Genomic DNA, 21514 nt, shown 5'->3' with positions numbered 1-21514 from the left:
GCTCGACCATCTCCATTTTGCATAAAAAATTTTTGGTTACAAAGTTTGAACATTTACAATTATTGGTATAAATTTATGCATTATATATCAATACTATTAAAAAGATATTTTTTGAAAAATGGTCTGTTGGCCCACTTTCAGGCCTTTTTTTGTACACTGAAATCTGAGGCATGAATATTTTGAAAACTATTAAAGATAAAAGCCTGAAATTTTCATTGGCCTTTATTGCTATCAAAATGAATCAGAATCTGTAATTTGGGACAAATACATCAAAAAATGTTTCAGTACTGGCTAAAACTAAAATAACAGTAGATAGCTTAATTGGAATAAAAATGTAAAAGATCTTTAACTATAACTGAGAAAATCAGTTTGTTTTGTCATTCGTTTAATTTAATTTTTCTTTTATTTATACTTCCTGAACTATAAATAAATACTGATACTTTGTAGAACTGCTTAAATTTGTATTTCATTTTTTAAGTAGCCAGTACTTGAGATATATATATCATGACTCATTTTGACGGTAAGAAAGGCCAGTGAAAATTTCATGCTTTTCAAGATATTCATATTCAAACACTGCCTGAAAATTCCATTTTGGAAAAAAATTGTCCAAGCGGGTTGACAAAAGAAACACAATACATTAACACTACATCCATACACATGGGATACTACATGGAGTAGAGAGACATAGCAACGCTGAGACTTAATCTACTTTTTTGGTTCAGTGAACACAGTGGCCATACCAGACAAAGTACTAGCGCTGTCAAATAGCAGAAACACACAGTCATGTTCCCATTTCCAACAATAGCAAATGAGGGTGGGGTTCAGTCTCCTCTTCTGATATGCTCAGTCACTATTTAGATCATCATTGACTAAAACAAGATTATCGCTGTTCTAGTGCAGAGTACAAATGAGAAACCTGCGATTTCTCTGAAGTCCAAAGATAATGTTTTTAGTGGACCAACCTGCCTGTTTACTATTAAAACCTCTATCGCATAGTAGGGAACATAATATAAAATAACTAAGACGTTTGAAACCTTTCTTGTTCTACTTCTTCTGTGGAACATCAGGGACAACTCCCTCATGATCATCATGGCTACCAACTGTCAAAAATCCCTCAAAAGACTATCCACATTATCCCTAAGACAAATTTGCAAGACAGTGGACGCACTGAGCTGCATAACTATAGATGTGACATACGCACAGGTTTGTTTTTCCCAACAGAGCTTAAGTGCTGCATAACAGTTTGCCTACAGTGAGCATAAAATTAGCCTCGTGCTGTTGGGTGTTGCCTTTACACCAAATGAAAGGGGAGAGAATGCAGTTGCGGAAGATATGGCAGCAAGCATTTGGCAATGTAATCGATTGCAGATGGCAGCCATCGGGGGGGCTTGTTTGGTCCACAGTGGTTCTTTGTGATGGCTAGGCCTGCCATAATCCAACAGGACAAGGCGGTTTTCACGTGTTTGTGTGTGTGTTTATGCTGGTACCTCTGATATCATAGCGCTAAGCTCTGCAGCCCCACAGGAATTCCAGACACACAGGGGGGAGCAGGGATTCAATCATAGGGAGGAAAATGTATCAGTGTGATGATGACCGACTCTGATAAAACGAGTGAAAGAACATGTTTAAAAAAATACAATAAATCTGAAAATGTAACAAGGTTAAGCAAAAATCTAGTGGGTGTAACTAATATAAGTCAAACTTAATGTTGTGCAACAGCAACAAGTAGAAGTGGAGTAAATTCTCAAAAGAGAAATTATGAGAGGAAATGTTAACTCAAAAATGGAAAAAGTGATTTGCAGCCTTGTACTGTAGCTACACTGCTGTGCATATATTTATCTTACAGATCAGTAAATATGCACATGTAATCAGTTGCTCATTAAACCCAGTGATGGAGCAGTCAGCTGCTTTTCTCTCTTGCCCTCAGAGGGTTATGAGTTTGTCAGAGAGAGAGCAGTGACGGCAGGTAATCGTATCTGTACTGCTGAGGCTTCTGGCATCAGTGCTATGCTTCTCTGATGACAACACTATCGAAGAACGAGGGGAATATATGACAGTGACTCCACCTTAAATCATCTCCTCACCACTCTTTTCAAACATTGGCACCGTGTTCGGGCTGAGAGTGTTATCTACACATAGTAGACTAATGCCTATCTCACGCAGATAGTTATACATTTGGGGCTTGAAATAAATACAGAGCTATAAAAACTAGAGATGCATAGATAGGCCAAAATCAGGACTTTCACCCAGACCGAGGTAGTAATTGTGTCAATGTTTTCCAGATGCTCTTTGGTTATGTTTAGTCAGCAAATCTATTTGGTTAGGTTTAGGAAAAGATTATCAAACCCAAGAGGTTTTGGTATCCCTAAAAGGAAATCCACAAAACTGTAATAAAAATATTTGAACAATTTTAAGTAGGGATCCATTTATTCAGGCATATGATGCATCTACATTTCTGCCAAATAAAGGCTAAAAAGCTCAAAAAATATCCTTTTAGAAAAGTGACACTATGGCACTGGGCAATAAAACACAATCCACAATTTCGTTGTACATGTACAATGACAATAAAGGGCTATTCTATTCTAAATCAGTGCGATAAAGTCAAATCAGTGAACTAAGCAGAAATAATACATTTATTCTTCTTAACATACACAGTTAAGGAATTTTTACACATCTACCAAGACTCTGAAGTCCATCAACTTGTAGTTAAAAAAAGAAAGAAGCCGTGTCAGACACCAAGGATACCAAGATAACTGACAGAGAACAGCTTTCTGGACCTTGCCCCTGTCCAGGTTAGGTAGGAGAAAACTATAAGTGTTTACACATGGAGAGGACTGTAACCATAAATCAGAAATGATGTATGACCCCCAAACAGAAAAATGATTTTATCCTCCACGAACTCCGCAGCTGCCTGTCATTAAAGACTCATCCCCTCACATATATTTGTGTGTGTGTGCATGTATGAGTCGGAGTATATTTGCAGTACACTCATCCAAGTATGCTGTTTGAACAAGCTTCACCCTTTCCCTGGAAGTTATAGCTTCAGTATGTTCGGAGTATAGACAGTCATTTTGACTGCCCCCCCCCCCTCCTCAATACACACACACACACACACACACACACACACACACACACACACACACCTGTCTTGTCAGTCAGATCTTGGGTGTGCCCCTCACCAGCACGCCACTCGAGCCCTCACTGCCCCAACAAGTGGCCCCATTTCCCAGGGAAGAACTCTGTACTCCAGGCCTCCCTGCCTACACCCACATTCACAGGGCCTTGGTCCCAGCCCCCTCCAGACTGCACAAAGCCCCCATTGTGAGGCACAATGCTAGCCACCCCCTCTGCCTTTCCCCTGTACCCTCTACTCCGTTTCCCCCATAAACTGTGTCGCTTCTGCCCCTTCTTCCTTTTTGCCCATCTCCATCACTGACTCCTTCTCAGTCTTTGCCGTCTTTCCTCTTCCCTCGTAGTTATTCCTCCTTAAACTTTGATCCTGTCTATTGGGCTCTGCCATCTTTTATTCTTGTGCAACCCTTTCCAAGGATCCCCTTCAAAATTAAAGCCTCTATCCCCCCCTCCAAACTCTTTCAGCAAAGCCCACCTCCTTCACATCTCTGTGTTCCAAGACATTTTCCACTTCTGTGACTGTTTTGTTACCTCTGAATCTTCCTTCTCTGCTTTGCTGGGGATATATTTCATATATAGGTGTATCTGCAACTCTGGGGAGGAAGAGAAACTAAACATATACCACAACAGCACTTTTTCCAGTATCTGCAGACCTGTTTTTAACAACACTACATGTGCTTTGGATACACATTTCAAAACAAAAAGTAAAACACACTGGGGCGATAAGGGGAAGACATTAACAAAAAATCTCCTCACACAGCAGGAGATGGTTCTCATCCTCTGTGTTCTCATTAATTGGACAAACTGATTAGACTTTTTCCAGCGTTGTTATAACATCAGCACAAATCAGTGCAATATAACATCACACAGATGTATTGTACTGGGAAGATGGCAGATTAAAAACCTAATTAATGTCTACTATGACTTCAGACATTTGTGTTCTCACTGGCACCTCTGCTGGGAAATGACTAGGCAAGTTCAGGGCTGCAGTGCATGTGTATACATCGCAGTACAGCTATATTTAGATGTCCCACAGTTTGTCTTACAGAGCTTAAAACCAATACATCTGCAGCTGTGCCTCATCAAGTAAAGGGAAAATTCCTCCTAAAAAGGTTAAATAAAGAGTAATGCACCTAAATGGCATATTTAATTAAGAACATTTATGTGCCGTTTTAATTGACAGATTTGATATAAGTATAAGTATAATAGCTATAAACTAAAAATAGGAGGACGTCAGCAACCAATAGTGAAAAAAGCTAAATATGTCTCCTCTTCCTCCCTCGGTTATCTACACGACATTGTGATGGAGACATTCCAGTCTATCTGACTCAGTGTCGCCTGCTTTTAATATGTGATTTGTATTTGGATAAAAATAACCTATACCAGGGGTGGGAACCTTTCCGATGATGAGTGCCATCTAAAATTTCCTCAGAAGTCAATGTGCCATATAACTGCATTAGCAATAATTTAATAATGCTCTATATTAACAGTTACACACTATATAGAACAACTTTATAGAATTACATTTGTTTGCAGATGTTTGCAGCTATCAGCGAATAGTTATCAGCTATTTTGAAACAAAAAAAAAGACACTTTTTATCCATAACAAGAACCCCGTAACAGCAAATGAACTATACAACAGATCTCACAACAATGATAAGAAAAATGAACTGGGCCAATATGACATGTTTGTTAATACAGAGATACACATGTTAATGTGATCTCTGGTCTCCCACTCAGAGACACAGGTCTCCGAGTGTCCAGCATTCAGACGGCTACCTGAGGACACTCATGTGAGAGAAAATCTGCTCACGCAGATATTTAGAGCCAAATACTGTCAATAAGGCCTCTGCAATGTTTTGAAGACAGTTAAACTAGTCAGTTAGTGATGTCCAGCAGGTGAAAATGCAAGCTCCATGAACACACACAGCTATGGATCCCAGCTGCGTTCGTAGTTCTGCAAACTTTGACCCCCACAGAGTCGAGCTTTTCATTTTAATCAGCTGCATTTCGAAGTCACATTAATTGGCATTAACTTAGCCAGTTAATGCGAAACAAATCCAGCTGCTCATTAAAGCTTTCTGGTTTGGTCAGTAAAGAAAAAACTGGTCCATACGCCTGAAAGTCCCGAAAACGCATTGTGAATTCTGTCTCGAGTCTACGGATGTATACGTGTATTTCCGCGGTGCTCCTGAAGCATTTGAAGTGTCGGAATGTGGAAATTTCAACATCGCTTGAAAAAACTGCCAGCTAGCAATGTCCCTCTCACTGGTAGGCTAAGTTATTTTTAGGCAATTACAAGTTGAATCTGGTAGTTGGGGTTGTTAGCTAAGATACCGTCATTAAGAACCTGCAGAACGAGTCTGTCTATGAGAGCTAATTTGCGATGTGCATCGCTGGCCTGGTCATTTATTTTTTAATCCACATTCTCAGATTAACTCACTGCGTGTCATGCCAACGGCTGGACTGGGACAAAAAAAATCTGCCCAGGCATTTTGACTAGAGACCGGCCCACCAGGTATTACAGGAAAAGCCATAAAGTCTTTGAATGAAGACAAACACTGTTGTGACAGTGATGTACAGTCTTGTTGGTATATATACATGATTTCTATACATTTTACATCAGATAAAAACTTTGTTTGTAAGATTCAGATAATTATTTATTAAAAGCTAGACATTTTAAATGAGAATAAGAAAGAAAAGTATTTCTTTGTGCCCCCCCTTTCCCTGTTAATGCCCTACCTAGCCCCCTGGCAAAACCTTGCTAGACCCGCCCCTGCACAAGTTACCAGCTGTCAGCTACAAAGGATCCTGGTGTTATTTGTCTCTCAGAAACAGTTCATAACTTCCCTTCAACTCATTCATGTGACCTAAAAGGTAAACCTGTTTCTCCATCACCTGTTCAGCTCTGATGATTCAGTAAGGACATCTCCTGGTTTCATGTTTCCCTCTCACCACATATCCAAACCGATATCAGGACCAGCAGCTTTTACAGCTGTGGCTCCAGCAAACATCAGCTGATACTAGAAATTAATATTCAATAAATTCTAACAACAGCTGATCAAGCTTAAACATGCTGCTGTTGTTTAACGCGACCTCCGCTGGTTTCCTCTTTCTGGCGCAAAGTGGGCGATAAACAAACAAGAGAGAAAAGCCGATCAGCTGATCATTGATCAGTTTCATGATTGAAGTAACAACAGGGGAGGGAGAGGGAGAGAATGAGAAAAGAAGAAGCAGCTGACAGTGTAAAGATGCAGAAAAAAGTCCAGCTTTGTGCCTTTTTTCCATTGTAGCTGAAGTACGGGACAAACTGTGTTCCTTTTCAGCTCAATACGAAATGCGTAATATTTTCTCTGAATGAGGGACCATTCCATTTTTTACGGGACGGTTGGAAACTCTACTAACAAACTTTGTGAATTAAATAAAGTTCAACATCAGTAACATCAAAGCACCCACCCAGCTGCATAGAAACTCCATCATGCTAGCTAGTACGCAGTACGAGTTATTCTAACTGACTGTAAAAAGTCAGCAGAACTAAAATAAACTCCACATAAACTTGGTTTATATCTGACCCAGACAGACTGCAGGTCATAACTTATCACCTGAAGTTCAGTTCACCTGACACTCGGACCGGTGGCCGCCTCGCGTCTCTCCTCCTCCTGCCTCCCCTTTCCCTCACCCACCTGCTGCCCTCTGTGGGAGCTCCGCCATAGCCACCAGCAAACAACTGACTTATTTTTACACATCTGCCAGCATCTGGCCAATCCACCACCTTTAATTGTTCATGCCGTTACAAGAAAAAAAAAAAATCATCGGCCCATAAAAACTAAAAATCACCATCGACCGACCGGGCAAATGCCCGGTATACCTGATGGCCAGTCCAGCTATGGTTGTGCCATCAGTTAACCCTGGCACGCGTGCCCAGGATTGCCGACCCCTGACCTATACTAAGGGAAATGCACTGCATTCTTTAGTGAGGGATTTGTAGTTCTCATGTTTAAGAAAAAGTTTTGTGATTGCATTACTTTAATTTCTGAGGTTGCATTCACTCTATAAAGGCTCACCTCCCATTCAAATCACAATGGGTTGTGTGTGAATTTACACCTGACATTAACAGTAGATTTCCCTTATACTGACAGATGCTCATCACACTGACGTCAGGATGAGTATATAGAATAAATATGGAATGAGATCTACAATACCTAAGCAAAGAAAATGTCTTTACAGTCGAAGGAGACAGTAGGTTTGCTTTTCTTTTTTTTAGTTATTTCTAAACAGGTTGTGTCTACAGTACCATCTGTGTTCTCAGATGTGCTGGATCTCTACCATGTGATGGAGATCAGAATAAAAATAATCTCACTGTAAAATCTGCTTTTCAAATTTGTTGATGTGAGGCTGCAAACCAGGCTGTGTTGCATACAGAAAAAAGAAAGACTCATAAATGGATGCACTCATATTGCCCTTTTTGCTATTTTTTGACAAGCAAATTACTCCTATGGAGTGCAGTCAGTATATGTTACTCTATCTGTGGCATTCACTTACCAGTCCTGTAAGTGAGTCGAGTGGCAGTAACATGACTATATTATACAGTTCCAACCTGAGTGTGAGGCGCACTCTTCTCATAGAGTGAAGCAGCAGTAAGAAACAGACAACTAACTCATAAAAGGATAAAAAATATGGATGAAAACTGCTGAACACAAAACACAAATGCATACTTACAATATTTACGGACAAATCTGTCATGAACTGAGCCTTGTGGCCTGAGCAGTTGAGAGGTGAAATAAGAGAAAACTGAGACACGGTGTTGTCAATTAAACAGAGGTCTAACCCTGGCTTCATCCTGACACGGAGAAGGGATGAGAATGTGGACATTCCCCACACTTGTTCTCCTGTGTTTCCTAATCAAAGCCTGAGACAGAAGGAACAAAGAAAACTGCGCTGCCACAGAGTTTCCAGCAGAGCTGCGGTTTGTATTTTTCATGTTAAGTGAAAGGCGACCAAAATGCTTTTAAGGACTTGGGGAATTTTTCCTCTTCAGTGTCTTCAGAGCCAAAACATTCTGGTTGAAAGGAAGAAAGGGACTGAACAAACTAGTAAGTGAAACAGTAAAGGGGTAGAAATAAGAGAGGCCAGCTGCTCTACTTGCTGAGAGGAGAAAGAAATCAGTAGGAGATCCCAAATAGTTTGAGATGGAGCTACAAAAGACATCCTGAACAAGACTGCAGAAATATTAAAAAGGCTGAAGTAGATTCATACAGAAGCAGCCAGCTAAATAGTGCCACTCAGAGTGACACCTCCATTCAAGATCCCAGGGGTAGGTTATTTTAGTTGCATATACAGATACACACATCGGTATCCACGGTGATCTACCTCTGCTCACAGCAGCCCAGCAGTGGGCAACAAGCTGCTTGGACAACTATGAGAACTTGACAATGACTCAGCTCGCATAATTTAACACAGTGAGGTATGGAGAGCTGGAGCAGCGATGACCTCATTCCACTGCCTGGTTTGCCCTGCCTGTTGTGAGGGGTCCGAAAGAATGAACAGAGAGAAAGGGGGTCAGAGAGAAGAATGATGGCACCAGAGAGGTGTCCTATATCGAGACAAACACATTCTGAAGGCACAATAGGCCGGTAAGACTGAGTGTGTGTGTGTGTGTGTATTCAAAGTTTTGAAAACCACATTGAAGAAAATATACAAAGACAGGAGCTATATAATTAAGGTGCAACATTAACCTCATGTTATATAAATTTGTTCTATTGATCTAACTCTACACGAGCCACCTTAAAAGTTCCAAAACCAAACTTTAAAAATCTGATCCAAGGTCAATTTAGGCCTGAAATCTTTCAGCAACAACCATGTGGTAAAGCTGGCAGAGAGTTCACAACTTGCCTCAGAGGAAGTTAGTTAAAGTCCCATTTGGAGGTACTTCGGATTTGATTTGATTTATTTAGTATGTGTTAGTACTTTGATCCATTAAAAGACATGTTTCTGTTGAAACAAATGTACCTCTACAAGCAGATATATATCTCTGGGCCTCTTCACATGGTCTAAACGTGGGCGATTTTCTTATTTTTTAAATAACTGAATGTGACTTTTGGCCAGTTATGACTTCCCTGGAGTGGCGAGAGTCGCTGAAAGCAGAGACCAGAGAACAGCCTGAGGTCATGACAGGAAGCCTTCAGCACATCAGTCAGACACACAAACCCTGAAGCTTTACAGCTGCAGCAGGTCCACCAGACAGTTATAGCCCTTTTTCACTTATATCTACTCGACTTTGGACATTTTCCATCACAACCCAGCACCACCTAACGCGTGTAGTGTTTTTATAGTGATACTGCCGAAAGTCCCGTGATGTCATTTGCATGTGACACGAATGCCATGGTATGGTGATGGTATGCCTTCTGCTTTGTCAATGGATATAGGTCAAACTCAGGGACCACAGCGTTGTTTTTTTGTGTAGCCATTTCCCTCGTTGCCAGGTTTTGAATTTTAATTTGATTTTGTGGAGGTGATGCTCTCATGACTCATTGAGTGAAGCCACATCAGCTCAGATCACTTGGAGCCCTGGCCGAATAGGTACTCCAAAAAAAGTACCAGGTACCAGGTATTACCACCTAATGAAAAACCCTAAAAATTGAGTCGAGCCTTGCCAAGTTAACATGAGCAGGTACTAGTGGGAAAGGCCTCTTACTGTCGCATAAAGCTGAAACAGGTACAAATAAACACGCTATTTAAAGAATCAAAACCCTCAGATGTGAAAGAAGACTCAAGAGAAACAACAGGGAGACATGAACACTGTTGTTCTAGTGACCGCGATGGCTCAGAGCAGACAGGCTAAAGCTGTCTAAACACTGATAAACTCTAATAAAGGTTCTGCTTATCACAGCAGTCCTTCTACATCAGAAATTCAAAAACAATTAGTTGGTATTCAAACTGGGTCATGGCCTTGTGTCTTGTGGGTCTTTATATTGTAATCATGCTCACATGATGACATTTTTAGAATTACAAAAAGGAGACTAGTGTGGGCTTCAATAAAAGACCATCAAAACAAGTTGTGCAACTCTTTTCCAATAATGCATGCTCTATTAACCTTTTCCTGCTGTCTATCCTACAGCAGGCCGGGTGGATTTTGATGAGCTCCAGCTACACCGTAAGTTCAAGTATGCAACAGCTGTAGCTCAAGACATGAACCAACTATGCAGTGTATTTGCAAGATGAAAACCAATCTGTGCTGCAGGTCAAGTTAATGACAACTTGAAGACTGATGTTTTTAAAACCTGCTTTCTCACTTTGCCTCCTTCGGTGTCTGCCCTGCCTTTCTGTATCTCCTTTACTTTTGCTATAAATTCCTTTGTCACAGGGCATCAGGTCTACCAGGCGAGCCTCTCGCTACACACATTATTAGGAGCTTAGAGGCTTCACTCTCGCAACTCACAGCACATTACGCTCATCTGAAAACAAAGCAATGATATACTAAACCTTTTAGCTGACCTGGCTTAAATTTCCAAAACAATCGTGTTTTTCAAACTGAACAAAAAGGAGAGGATCTCAGAACTACGGTGTTTCTATAAAAAACTAAATCAGTATCTGAAAATTCAAAGTAAGAAGTTTTGGCTGCACAAATCTAACCTTTTAAAGACATAGTGCAGACTTAAACGTGCTTATGTGCTGCATAGTAAAAGATACCACTGTACTATGATGTCAATACTGAAATTTCTACCTAAATTATAAAACATCCCCAGTGATGAGATTTTTAGCTCAACTCTTTGGGACTACATTACATCATAAATCAAACATATACAGGAGCTTACGCTATTTTTGCCCTGTGTTTGATTATGGCTCAGTGGTTCTGTGATTTCAGTGGAAGCTGAAGCACCAAATTTTTTCCTTTCAAACCTGCATGTGGTTCTGCGGTATTGCAGATGGTACGATGGTTCACCATAAGAGTGAGACAGAGGAACAAGCCTTGGCTTTTGGCACTACCAAGCCTTGAGTTAGAAAGTTGAAATGCTACGGCTCTCAGCTACCATGGGGCTGAAAATGCCATTTTATGTCCCCCTCCTAATCCGAGACATCCAGCCTAAGGCTCTCCTAAAAATGCCACCATTATAAAGTAAACTTCTGTCTTCATTTCAGCTTGGAAAAAATACTGCAGTGGTTTAAAAGGCAAATCAGTTCATGGTTTGGAGAAATAATTATGTAGAGAGCCAAAAACATTACATTAGCAGACCTCTGGCCAGTATTTGTGAGAACAAGCTAAGAATAAACGATGCAACTTAAAGCTTTGATGTAAAACTCTTTGCCTGGTGTTTAAAGGATAAAGACTGTGTTGAACAGCCTTGCATTACCCTGCAATTACCAATTAACTGACTGACCCCAGCCATACACCTGGAAAACCTGCCACATAGTTAATCTGCTACTTGACCCCTTCAGTGATAACAGACACCTCTCTGACCTTGTGACCTTCCACATACATTACACAACTATATTCACACACTAATCTCCAACACTATACAGGCAAACCCAATCCTGCCTGCAAGTGAGATAAACACCAAAATTCTTCAGCTTCCATTATACCTGTTTGCTAATAAGTTAAGTTACCTTTAAATGTGTTTATCACTTATTTTACATACTGTAGTTTTCAAGTAATCATAGCAAGAGGTCCATTTCCAAAGAGCAGATGTGTAACATACCTTGAAGCATGCAGCGGTATGCTGATTCAGAGATGGCATAAATGTGCGGAGGCATCTCATGCCTCTTCTTCCCTCTGTACATCTCAATGATGTTCTCTGAATAGATGGGCAGGTTCTTGTAGGGGTTGATGACCACGCAGAAAAGCCCAGAGTATGTCTGTATTTAAAGATATGAAACAAACAAACATGGAGGTTAATATCAAAGAGTTCTCTAAGAACTAAAAGAACATATGATTAGGTCTGTTGTGGATGTTTCTCAAGTTTGCTCACAATGATCACATAAAGGCTCAATGGAACCATAAGTGGATACAAACAGGATGTGTAAAACATTAAGGTCTTTTAGATTGAAAGGAGCATGTACATTTCTGGTTTTATAAATCATCTAGCTTGCATTTTATCAGTGCAGGAAGACTTGTCATTACCCACATTTTGGTAGCTTACATCATCATAGCTGGCATGCAAGACAGTGATAGACGCAGAGCAGAGCAGATCTGAGGGAATGCTGATAAATGAAACACTGAGCAGACACTTGTCTGTGTGCAATACCCAGAGAGCCTTTTTAATCCAAAACAGCACCGCATTAATATGAATAATGAGTTTATGGAATATTATAAAGACTCATGTTAGAGCAAACAGTGTGCACTGCAAATGTTTAGCCTACTTTCTGACTTGCGGTGTTGCATTTGGCTATGCCATTAGCTTGACAATGTCTCCCTAGAGAGTGTGTGCGGTACGAAGGCTTCTCAGCTATGCTGTAGGCTGAATCTGACTCAACCAGAGAGCAAGGCAGACGGCGTGAGGGGCCCTGGTGGGGCAGTGGCTCTCGCTCATTCTGCAGATGCTATAGGGGCTTCACATTTCCCCTATGGATGACACAGAGAAAAGGCTGCTTCACGGTAGTATGACCTTCACACTGACATGCTAGGCTTATTCCAGGAGCCCACACAAATCTCCATTGTATTTACAGAATATAAAGTACAGCTATAGTGACTGAACCTTAAGAAAGTAATAATAACGCATACATTGAGTTATGCCTCTTTCAGTGAGTTAATACCTCATATATAACTAAAAAAATTAGAGCCAGATGTTGAACAAAAGATAGATGGATATTATAAATCTGTGAGGCCGAGACGGCTAAACACTCTGGGCACCAGAGTCGGGCACCTCTCTGCTAGCTACTTGGAGTTACAGATATGTTTGTGCAGTGTTACTTAACACTACTTACAAAAACATGAACATAATTCCAGAGGTGCATATCTCCACCAATGATAAAAATTCACTTGAGACCATGCCTGAATTAAGCTCATGGGTTCCAGAAGGATATCAGAGTCTGGATGAGTCTGCTCCATTTTCTTGAGAACATCAGAACAATCCTCATTTCATTTTTATTTCAACTTGATGTGGTTTTGTGAAAAATATTACACAAAATGCCCAATCGTGCACTCTCTTAAGTGTTGACGATCCAGATTCAATCTGGATCAATTCCAAGAGTTAATAACTTCTATTTTGGGCCCAACTTCACTTCTGGTTAAATTTTCAAGCAGTTGCCTTTTGAGTAATCCTGCAAAAAAAAAAAAAAAAAAGGCAACAAACCAATCACTAAAACCTCTCGAGCAGAGGAGAAGTCCAGAAATAGAAATCTGATCTATGAAACTGAAATTATTTTGACGATCAGGTTCCTCTTTTGACTGTCAACATGACAAATGCAGTTCAGAAATAAATAAATTTAAAAGGCAAATGCTCCATGAACTGTTGTCCATAATAAGAGCCTTTGTTTTGAAGAGCCGTAAATATTTAAAAAGCTATTTATTCTATCGCTTCCTCAGCCATTAATATAGTACAACTAGTAAACAAAGCTACAATATTTGGAAAAGCAATCTCCTTCTGGGATCTTTTTGTATCAAAGCATCACACATCATGACACCTGCTTCATTATTAACGCTGCACCTAAGGCTGAGTACAGCACTGGGACTTCTACCTGAGTGACTCAGCAGACGATCACAAAGGACCCGGAGAGCACACAGCGTACTGTAGCTGTTACGTAACAGCTCAGTCAGGGGCCTAAGTCAGCACTGAGCAACTGATGCCGTGCTGCTGATACAGAAGAAAGAAGGCGATGAAGTAGAGAGAGGCAGACGAGGATGAAGAGCAGAGTAATGATCCAGCTGACGGAGCTCCCTGTGGTCCAATCCAATGGAGAAGCAGAGGCGTAAAAAAACACCTAACCATGCTCTCATCCTTTCTGTAAATTGCTCCCTACATGAGGGGGAGAGAGCTGCTGAAACTCTAACTCTCCACTCTCCTTTTCGAAGGCTAATGAAAATTTAATTCCCCCGTATCTGAAAACTGGAGCCGCTATAAATGGAGAGTCTGTTCTGTTTCCATGGTTTAGTTCTGCAGCATTTAGTGCTAAAGCAGCTGGTGTGGCTGCAGAGAGATACCTGGACTTGAAGTTTGCTGTATCACATTCTATGTTCATGTTTTATTTGGTTAAAACTGCACAGAGCAGACCCGCCCTTATCTATAGATTTCTTGTTCATTTTGAGGGTCAAGTAAAATGTCTTTTGTCATAAAACACTATTTTCAGCTCCTCTCTTATTCATAATGGTTTGCCACAGTGAAAAAAAAATATGATGCCAGAATATTAAGTGGTTATTATTCCTCAAACATATGCAAATATGAGAAAAATAAAATAAGGATATTCTTATTGTGAAATATCCTGCAGGATAAATCCAGTACGAAGACCATTAACAACTGCTATTGCCAACTAGCAGAGGACACAGCTAACTTAACACCGCCTGCCAAGAAGCCATGCCTGGCCCAGTCCAGGAAAGAGAAGGTGATATTTCCACTGTGAAATCAGATCCAGGGGAGGGGATGCCGTGGCCTAGTAACAGCTGAGCAACACATAGCCAACAGCAGACACAACAGCCGACCCCATCTGCCACCTCTGATCAGTCAGACAGCAGGCCTACGTTGACGGGACTTTCTCCACTCCAAAAGCCGTTAAGGGCACTCTGAGTGCAGAGACTTGCTCGGCGCCACTAATCTGTGTGGACTACAGTAGACTTTGACCAGTTCCCCAACGGGGCTCTGCTTCACTGATTTCATAGCAAAGCTAATAAATACTTCAGACTTGGCTTTTGAAGTAAAACACTGGTATGTGTGGTATCCAATCAATTTAACAGCAGCAGCAGAACAATCAAATGTATAAGCTTTAAGGCAGTGGAGCCCATTATATAAAACATACTATATGCTATCAAAAAAGCTGTATGAATCTATGGCATTACATCCACCACACATTTTATTTCTGTAGAAATCTAAGAGGCAAAATGAAGAACAACCATAGCACAGCAACAGGTTACATCATAACCAACCTAAGTTCCTCCAGAAATAGAAGTCAACCGATGACTTTAATCTAATCATATTAAAACATTTTCTCTACAAAGTTATAAGGATGAGCCTGGCAATGCAGGTTTTCTTCTCTTTCTTAGGTTGCGCCTGCTCTAGACCTGCAGGCAGATCCACTATTACAATGTAATCATTCTGAGCAGGGCCATAGTGTAGGAACTACGCAAATATTTGAAATCAATAAGAAAGAAATGGATTGTGGGCCAATACTGATGTTTAAAGTAAGAGTTTTCGTACACATTTTTAGTGCAAAACTGCGATACATGAAGTTGATGATCGGTCAACAGAGTGAATATCAGCTGATACTTATAGAAAATCAATGCATGCCATAAAACAAAGAAAGAAAGAAAATCTATGTCATTATTCTCCAGGACAAGTACGTCAGAGCGGAGAGGCAGAGTGAGTGTGGGAAAAGGAACTGAGTTGATGAAGATAGGACAGACACTGAGCAGCAGAAGAGCTGAAGTAGGCGGCAGGAGACAGACAGACGAATGGTCTTTTTGCCGTGGAAGAATGCTGAGGCTTTCTGACAGCTGAGGCTTATCTAACAACACAAAGGCTTGCTTGTAGCCCAGCTAGTGAGTAGCATGGTGGCTAGCCTGTGACTCACCACCGTACAGATAGAAAGGTGCCAAATTTAGTGAGCCAGCTTGACAGGCGGCCTGACTTTACACGAAACAAGCCGTCAGCTCTACAAAGGGCCATACAAAAGAGGCTGTACAGGATAGAAAAATCACACAGAAACTAGGATTTCACTGACCAGTAACAGATGTGTGATTGTAATTAACAGTAAAGATACACACTGGAAAATTACTGGACGCCCACAGTTGACTTTTCTGCATGTTTCGGCAACAATATATAAGATTTGTTTTCTTCACAGTAACCTTAACATACAGAATGTGCATTACTGACCTACTGACTCATCTAGCTCAGCAGGAGCTCAGTCTACTCCACTTAACTTGAATTTTCAAAGCTTACACAATTGAAAATGAAATAATATAACATCACAAGGGACACCAGTGTGAGACATTCTCTCAAAGCAATACAGTTTCTAATAGGGGTGCAACAATACTCGTATCGATATTGAACCGTTCGAAACAGTGCTTTCGGTTCGGTACGCATATGTATCAAACAATACAAAATTTTTAATTTATTTTATCAACTTTTCTACTGACGATGCTGTCTGTGTTGAGCGCTCAGTGGATTTGCGCTCGACAGTGCAGCCTAGGCGGAGTAGTCGAACGCAGATTCACTGAGCGCAGGGCAAGCTAGCAAGACAGAAGTTAAGCTCTCGTTGCAACATGGCAAATTGAACCACCCCACCCTCATTCAGATCTGGCGTTTGGAACTATTTTGGTTTTCATGTAACGTATGACCCTGAAGGTAAGGGCGTCATGGACAAAAGTAAAACAGTTTGTTGGATGTGCCACGCAATGCTCAATTACATTGGTGGGAACTAGTGCGTTAGCGCAGTTTGCTCGTTAACGTGTTGACGCCGTCCAGCCCCAAGCACGGGGCGATCCGCGGTAACTCGTTAACCGAGATTTGCCGTGTTGTGGCGTTAACGTCATTTCAACGGGATTAACGCTGACAGCACTAGTGGGAACACAACGAATATGACTGGACATTTACTCCGACATCATCCTAGTGCAAAGACAAGTGGAAGCAGACAAAAACAACAAGCACGCATGCTACAAACTTTACCCGAGTCATTTAGACAGCCGTTAGCACATGATTCTCCTTATGGGGACCTGATATGTTTAATATGCTGCTGAGAATATAGCCCAGAAGAAGCGTATAGTATAGCTTTTATTTTGGAAAGAGCCATTTCTCTGTAATAAACTCTCTTTTCCAAAGATGAGTGATTTCAAAACTGTACTTTTGAGTTAAAATATATATTTATAATTTTAATAAATGACAAATTAAAAAGGCATGAACATTTTTTTTTGTATCGAAAAAATATCGAACCGTGATACCAAAGTATCGAACCGAACCGTGAATTTTGTGTATTGTTGCACCCCTAGTTTCTAAGTACCTGATACATAAAGACATGGTACAGTAAGTCCTGTACTGTATAAACATACACAACAACCTGCATTGTCTGCTAGAATGTGGATTGTGATATTGGGGATTATCAACATAGGTCTTCTAAGTACAGTCAGACCAAACTACAGAGTCCCTTTAATATTAGGTTATTGAAAACAGTAATTGTGTCCTAAAGGCAAACCTATGAAAATATTTTACAGGTTTAGAAAAACAGTTAGTACAGACCTCAACTTGTAAAAGACTTGCAGAATCATATTATGACTCAGATACAGAGGTCTTTCCAATTATCTCAATTCAAAGCACAGCCTTGGGGTAGGCATTATATTATGTCTGCAGTAGATATATCAGAGCTCTGGGGGGTAAGTCAAACACACTGGAAAGAAGTTTCAAGCACAGGGGGTTTCTTTTTCTAACAGTGAGCTAAACAGGAGAAAATTCTCTTCCTTTTAGAAAACCAACACAGTCAGACATATGTTTTCAATTTCTCTTAGGCAAGGGGACAATTAACAAGCACCAAAGCCAATTCTGAACCCAGAAAAAAACTGAAACCATGACACCATGGTATTAGGAAGAAACTGAAGAGGGAGCTGGTGGAATGACATGGAAATTCAAGCCATATGGGAAATTGCTGAAATGCTTTCTTCCATTTTGGTAGCGGCAAATTATAATAATACTTTTAAGCATTTGACGATTGCAATGCGTTGCTGCATTCACTTTATCACGTCTTGTTGGATGAAAGGCTCATTTATAAGTGCAACGAGTCACCCAGCAGCGCCCGAACCACAGTCTCTCAGGTAAAAACTAACCCACATTCTATTCCTGGTAAACATGTCACTAAATGGGTCAAGATCGCGTCACAGAGCTGCTTCATCTGTGGTGAAACTGGATTATGGGGACAGAAGCGATGCAGTGATAGAGACCACTCCAGACTCTGCGTAAAAATTCACTACTACAAAACATTTAGATATACAGACACCAGAGATTTTCCTGACTGGTCTACATGTGTAATATATTTAAAAAATGGCCATGTGGATGAGAAAAACTGAACTGATAGGGTTGTTTTGTGATCTGAGAAACAGCTAAAATAAAGGAATGTGGGGGTTAGGGTGACACCAGCAAGGTTTATGGCAAAGGTCTGTCTTTAGCCAAGGTGAGAGAGAAGTTATGGCATTTAAGACCATAGAGCTCTGTCAGTCATTCTGTGTGCAAATATCTGAGTGTGTTTGTGTGGTCATGAGTCACTCAGATGAGCTGCTTTTTTTTCCCTAAACAAAGATGGATAAATATCAGATCTCACTTTTAACCAAGACTGTAAGACAGGTGACTAAACACGAAACAACTGCCTGCAATGAGCAGAACAGCCAGAGAAATAATTTTGAGGTCAACCATCCACCAGTGTGTTGAGTTTACAGTAAACTGTTAGAAAAAAAAAAGAACCTTTTGAAGGCTCCAGGTCTAAGTCACTCACATATATGAGTCCAGAGTAGTAGCGGTCCTTCAGGTTGTGCAGCACAGACGCCTCATTCAGGCAGGTGAGTTCAGCCATGTCTTCCACCTTGCTAAATTTGGGTGGGTTCATCTTCTGGATGTCATCCTTGTTGATCACCACCTTTTTACCATTCTCTGCCAACTCCACTAGCACTTCCTCGCCACGCTCTTCTCGGATACCCGCTGCCTCAAAGCCATGGCGCTCGGAGGGGACCCACACTAGCTTCTTGGCTGTCCAGTCAGCCTGTGTGGCTGGGTTGTAAACCACAGCCCGGTCCACAAACAGGTAGCGCTCTGGGTCCTCTTGCCCACTCCGATGAGACATTTTAACTGGGAATGATCACCACAATATGGCCACCTAGAAGAAAAGGGGGTGCAGCGATAAGTAGCAAAACGTGAAATTTAGTCAAATTTTACATCTCACCCTATGTGATCAACAGGAGTGTGTGTGTGTGTGTTTGATCGCAATGGGATTGCACTGGTCACTTCATAGGAAGTAACCTTTCTGCAAACAGCTGCACTCTGACTGCAGTCACTCTCAGAGTGAGTGATGGAGGTTTGCAGATAACTAGCTAATTTATAAATACAGACGGATTGCCAACATGCTGCCATCAGTCTGAATGAGTCATTGTCAGCGAGCACAACTCAAAGGTACTCCACACAACTGGCTGCCAGCTGGTTATATTCTAGTTATATTCCTATAAAACAGGAACACTGCTTAGTGCAACAGTTAAATATACATTTCTGTTAAATGTGAATTTCTGTCTATGTAGACAGCAACAGTGATTTTTGAAGATATATTACAATTAACTGGTGTATTATCAGAAAAGGACTGCATGTAGATGCCAATTTCACCCCATTCAATAGCAGACTGAATCTGTTAGTATGTTAGGTTTTAGTGAATAAATGAATAAATAAATAACTGAAGTGAGATAAAAACTTCAACTTTGAGGGCATGATTTGCAGTTGAAAGAATGTGATATATACTACTGCAATTCTCAGCAGATGGCAAAGTAGTTCTGTTAAAATAACATCGCATTATGAACTTAGTGTCTGGTGATTCCCACTTGTAGTCATCACTATAGATCCAATAATGGCAGAAACGTCCAGTGACACTAATACTTATGAATTTAGTAGAATTCACTGATCATTATACATCACATAGATATGCATTAATTTAAGTATGTCTCTTGATTCATAGCTGGTATAACAAAATAATACAGTGAAGAAGGGAACTCATATGTCAGACAATCAAATAAAAGTTGCGAGTCAGACTTCAGTGTAGGTTTGGCAGCCTGGCACTGCACAACAATAATGCGCGTACTGCGCAGACTACACCGCTCTGCCAGAAAACCAAACGGGACAGATGGACGACGTACTGTGAGTGTCACATACAATAAGTCGCTCTCGTTCTCCAGGGAGCTCGCTGTATACAAAATAACCCGAATTTTAACACCTATCCAGGTAGCTCTGGAAACTATAAACGCCTGAAACATGCAGCTGAAGTCGCCCTTCCAAATATTAGGCTAATAACTGCGTAATAAACCTGCGCAACTGACGGAGCTAGCTACATAAGTGGGTAACGGGAATAAGTCACGACACGGTTAATTTAAAAGAACGAGTAACAGCAGCTAAAAGTTATTGTCTGGAGAACAACCATTAGGATAAACAAAAATAAGGTTACTGTCGGAGAAAATTATTGTCATGAGCCAAAAGAAAGTAGAGTCATAAAGCTAGCTTACCACAGTCAGTCTGCACTTTTTCTGTTACGTATTAAGAGTTCAGGTGTTACCAATTAACACGTTTCTATGGTGAGAGAAAAAGAGAGAGAGAAAGAGTCCTCGAGGTCAACCAGAGCGCTTATGACGCCGAGCGGTGGATTTTGAACCCCGCTACTCAAATAAAGACTACAGCCAAAGTAAGTTTCCAGAGCGACCTCCATCCCCTATCCCGGAGGCTGCTCACTCACTGACGCCGTAATAATCACCACGCGCCCCATCGTTCTTCGCCCTCGCAAACTTACCTGCAGCAGTCAGAACCTGTTCACAAAGCTCCCCCTGATTCGACCCTGAACGCAACTATACAGCTGCTAGCCACAAGTGAAATGCAGGCATGTATCTGGGTTTCGGTATGCACCACAGTGCACAGTGCTGCCTCCCACACTGGGGCCCCTCCTAAAGAGAGCAGGCTTGACCACCGCTGCTCCCGCCTACGGTGGACTGTGCGCACTAGAAAGTGATCGCGCAGATCAATACGCCACACTGTCGCACTCTTGTCAGGATTCAGCCGCTAAATAAATTTTTATGTGCGTGCCTTCACGCCTGTCAGAATCCCCTCAAATGGCATTAATGAAGGCAGCAATAATGAACACACTGTCGGGCATTATTGCTGCGGTGGATACCTTTTAAGATCTATCCCACAAATATCTAGGCACTGCACACCCACTACATGCAGCCTAGAAGCGATTGGGCTCTCACTTTGCGGTCTTTCTCTGCCCTTCTCCACTATTGGCTGGAACAAACCAACCCCCCAATTTGCTGCAAACCACTGACAAGCATAAAAAACCAAAACATAATAACTATTGCAACTGCTGCTTGCATGCATTATAAAACTCCTCAATTTGCCCCGCATTGTTATTGTTGTCTAATACCTCACATGTTTTTCTAAACAAAAAAAGCTAGAAAACAAGAAGGGTTAAGTACTTCTTAATAAAACATAATGTGGCTTTTGACTGAAAACAG

The 21514-nt window shown here is 41.0% G+C and overlaps 1 protein-coding gene across 7 annotated transcripts in view; it reads right to left on the bottom strand.

Moving 5' to 3' along the window:
- The window catches only part of LOC120742596 (myosin-10), a 62948-nt gene extending 42023 nt beyond the window's left edge, over window positions 1-20925 (bottom strand). For 4 of the 7 annotated variants that reach the window (XM_040045998.1, XM_040046000.1, XM_040046003.1 and 1 more), the window contains exons 1-3: window positions 20797-20925; window positions 18754-19131; window positions 11829-11985 (exon numbers count right to left, since the gene is read on the bottom strand). In XM_040045998.1, the coding sequence (XP_039901932.1) occupies window positions 11829-11985; window positions 18754-19098 (502 nt within the window). In that variant the 5' untranslated portion in view covers window positions 19099-19131; window positions 20797-20925. Of the gene's footprint in view, window positions 1-11828; window positions 11986-18753; window positions 19132-20515; window positions 20771-20796 lie in introns of those variants that run through there. The other 3 variants (XM_040046001.1, XM_040046002.1, XM_040045999.1) reach the window with 2 other exon arrangements.
- Between the last annotated feature and the right edge of the window lie 589 nt (window positions 20926-21514).

Source organism: Simochromis diagramma, unplaced genomic scaffold (assembly GCF_900408965.1).
Source record: "Simochromis diagramma unplaced genomic scaffold, fSimDia1.1 OVJJ01000150.1, whole genome shotgun sequence".
Taxonomy (NCBI): Eukaryota; Metazoa; Chordata; class Actinopteri; order Cichliformes; family Cichlidae; genus Simochromis; species Simochromis diagramma.
The sequence above is the reverse complement of the archived record's forward strand: the minus strand, read 5'-3'. Positions and strand labels throughout refer to the sequence as shown.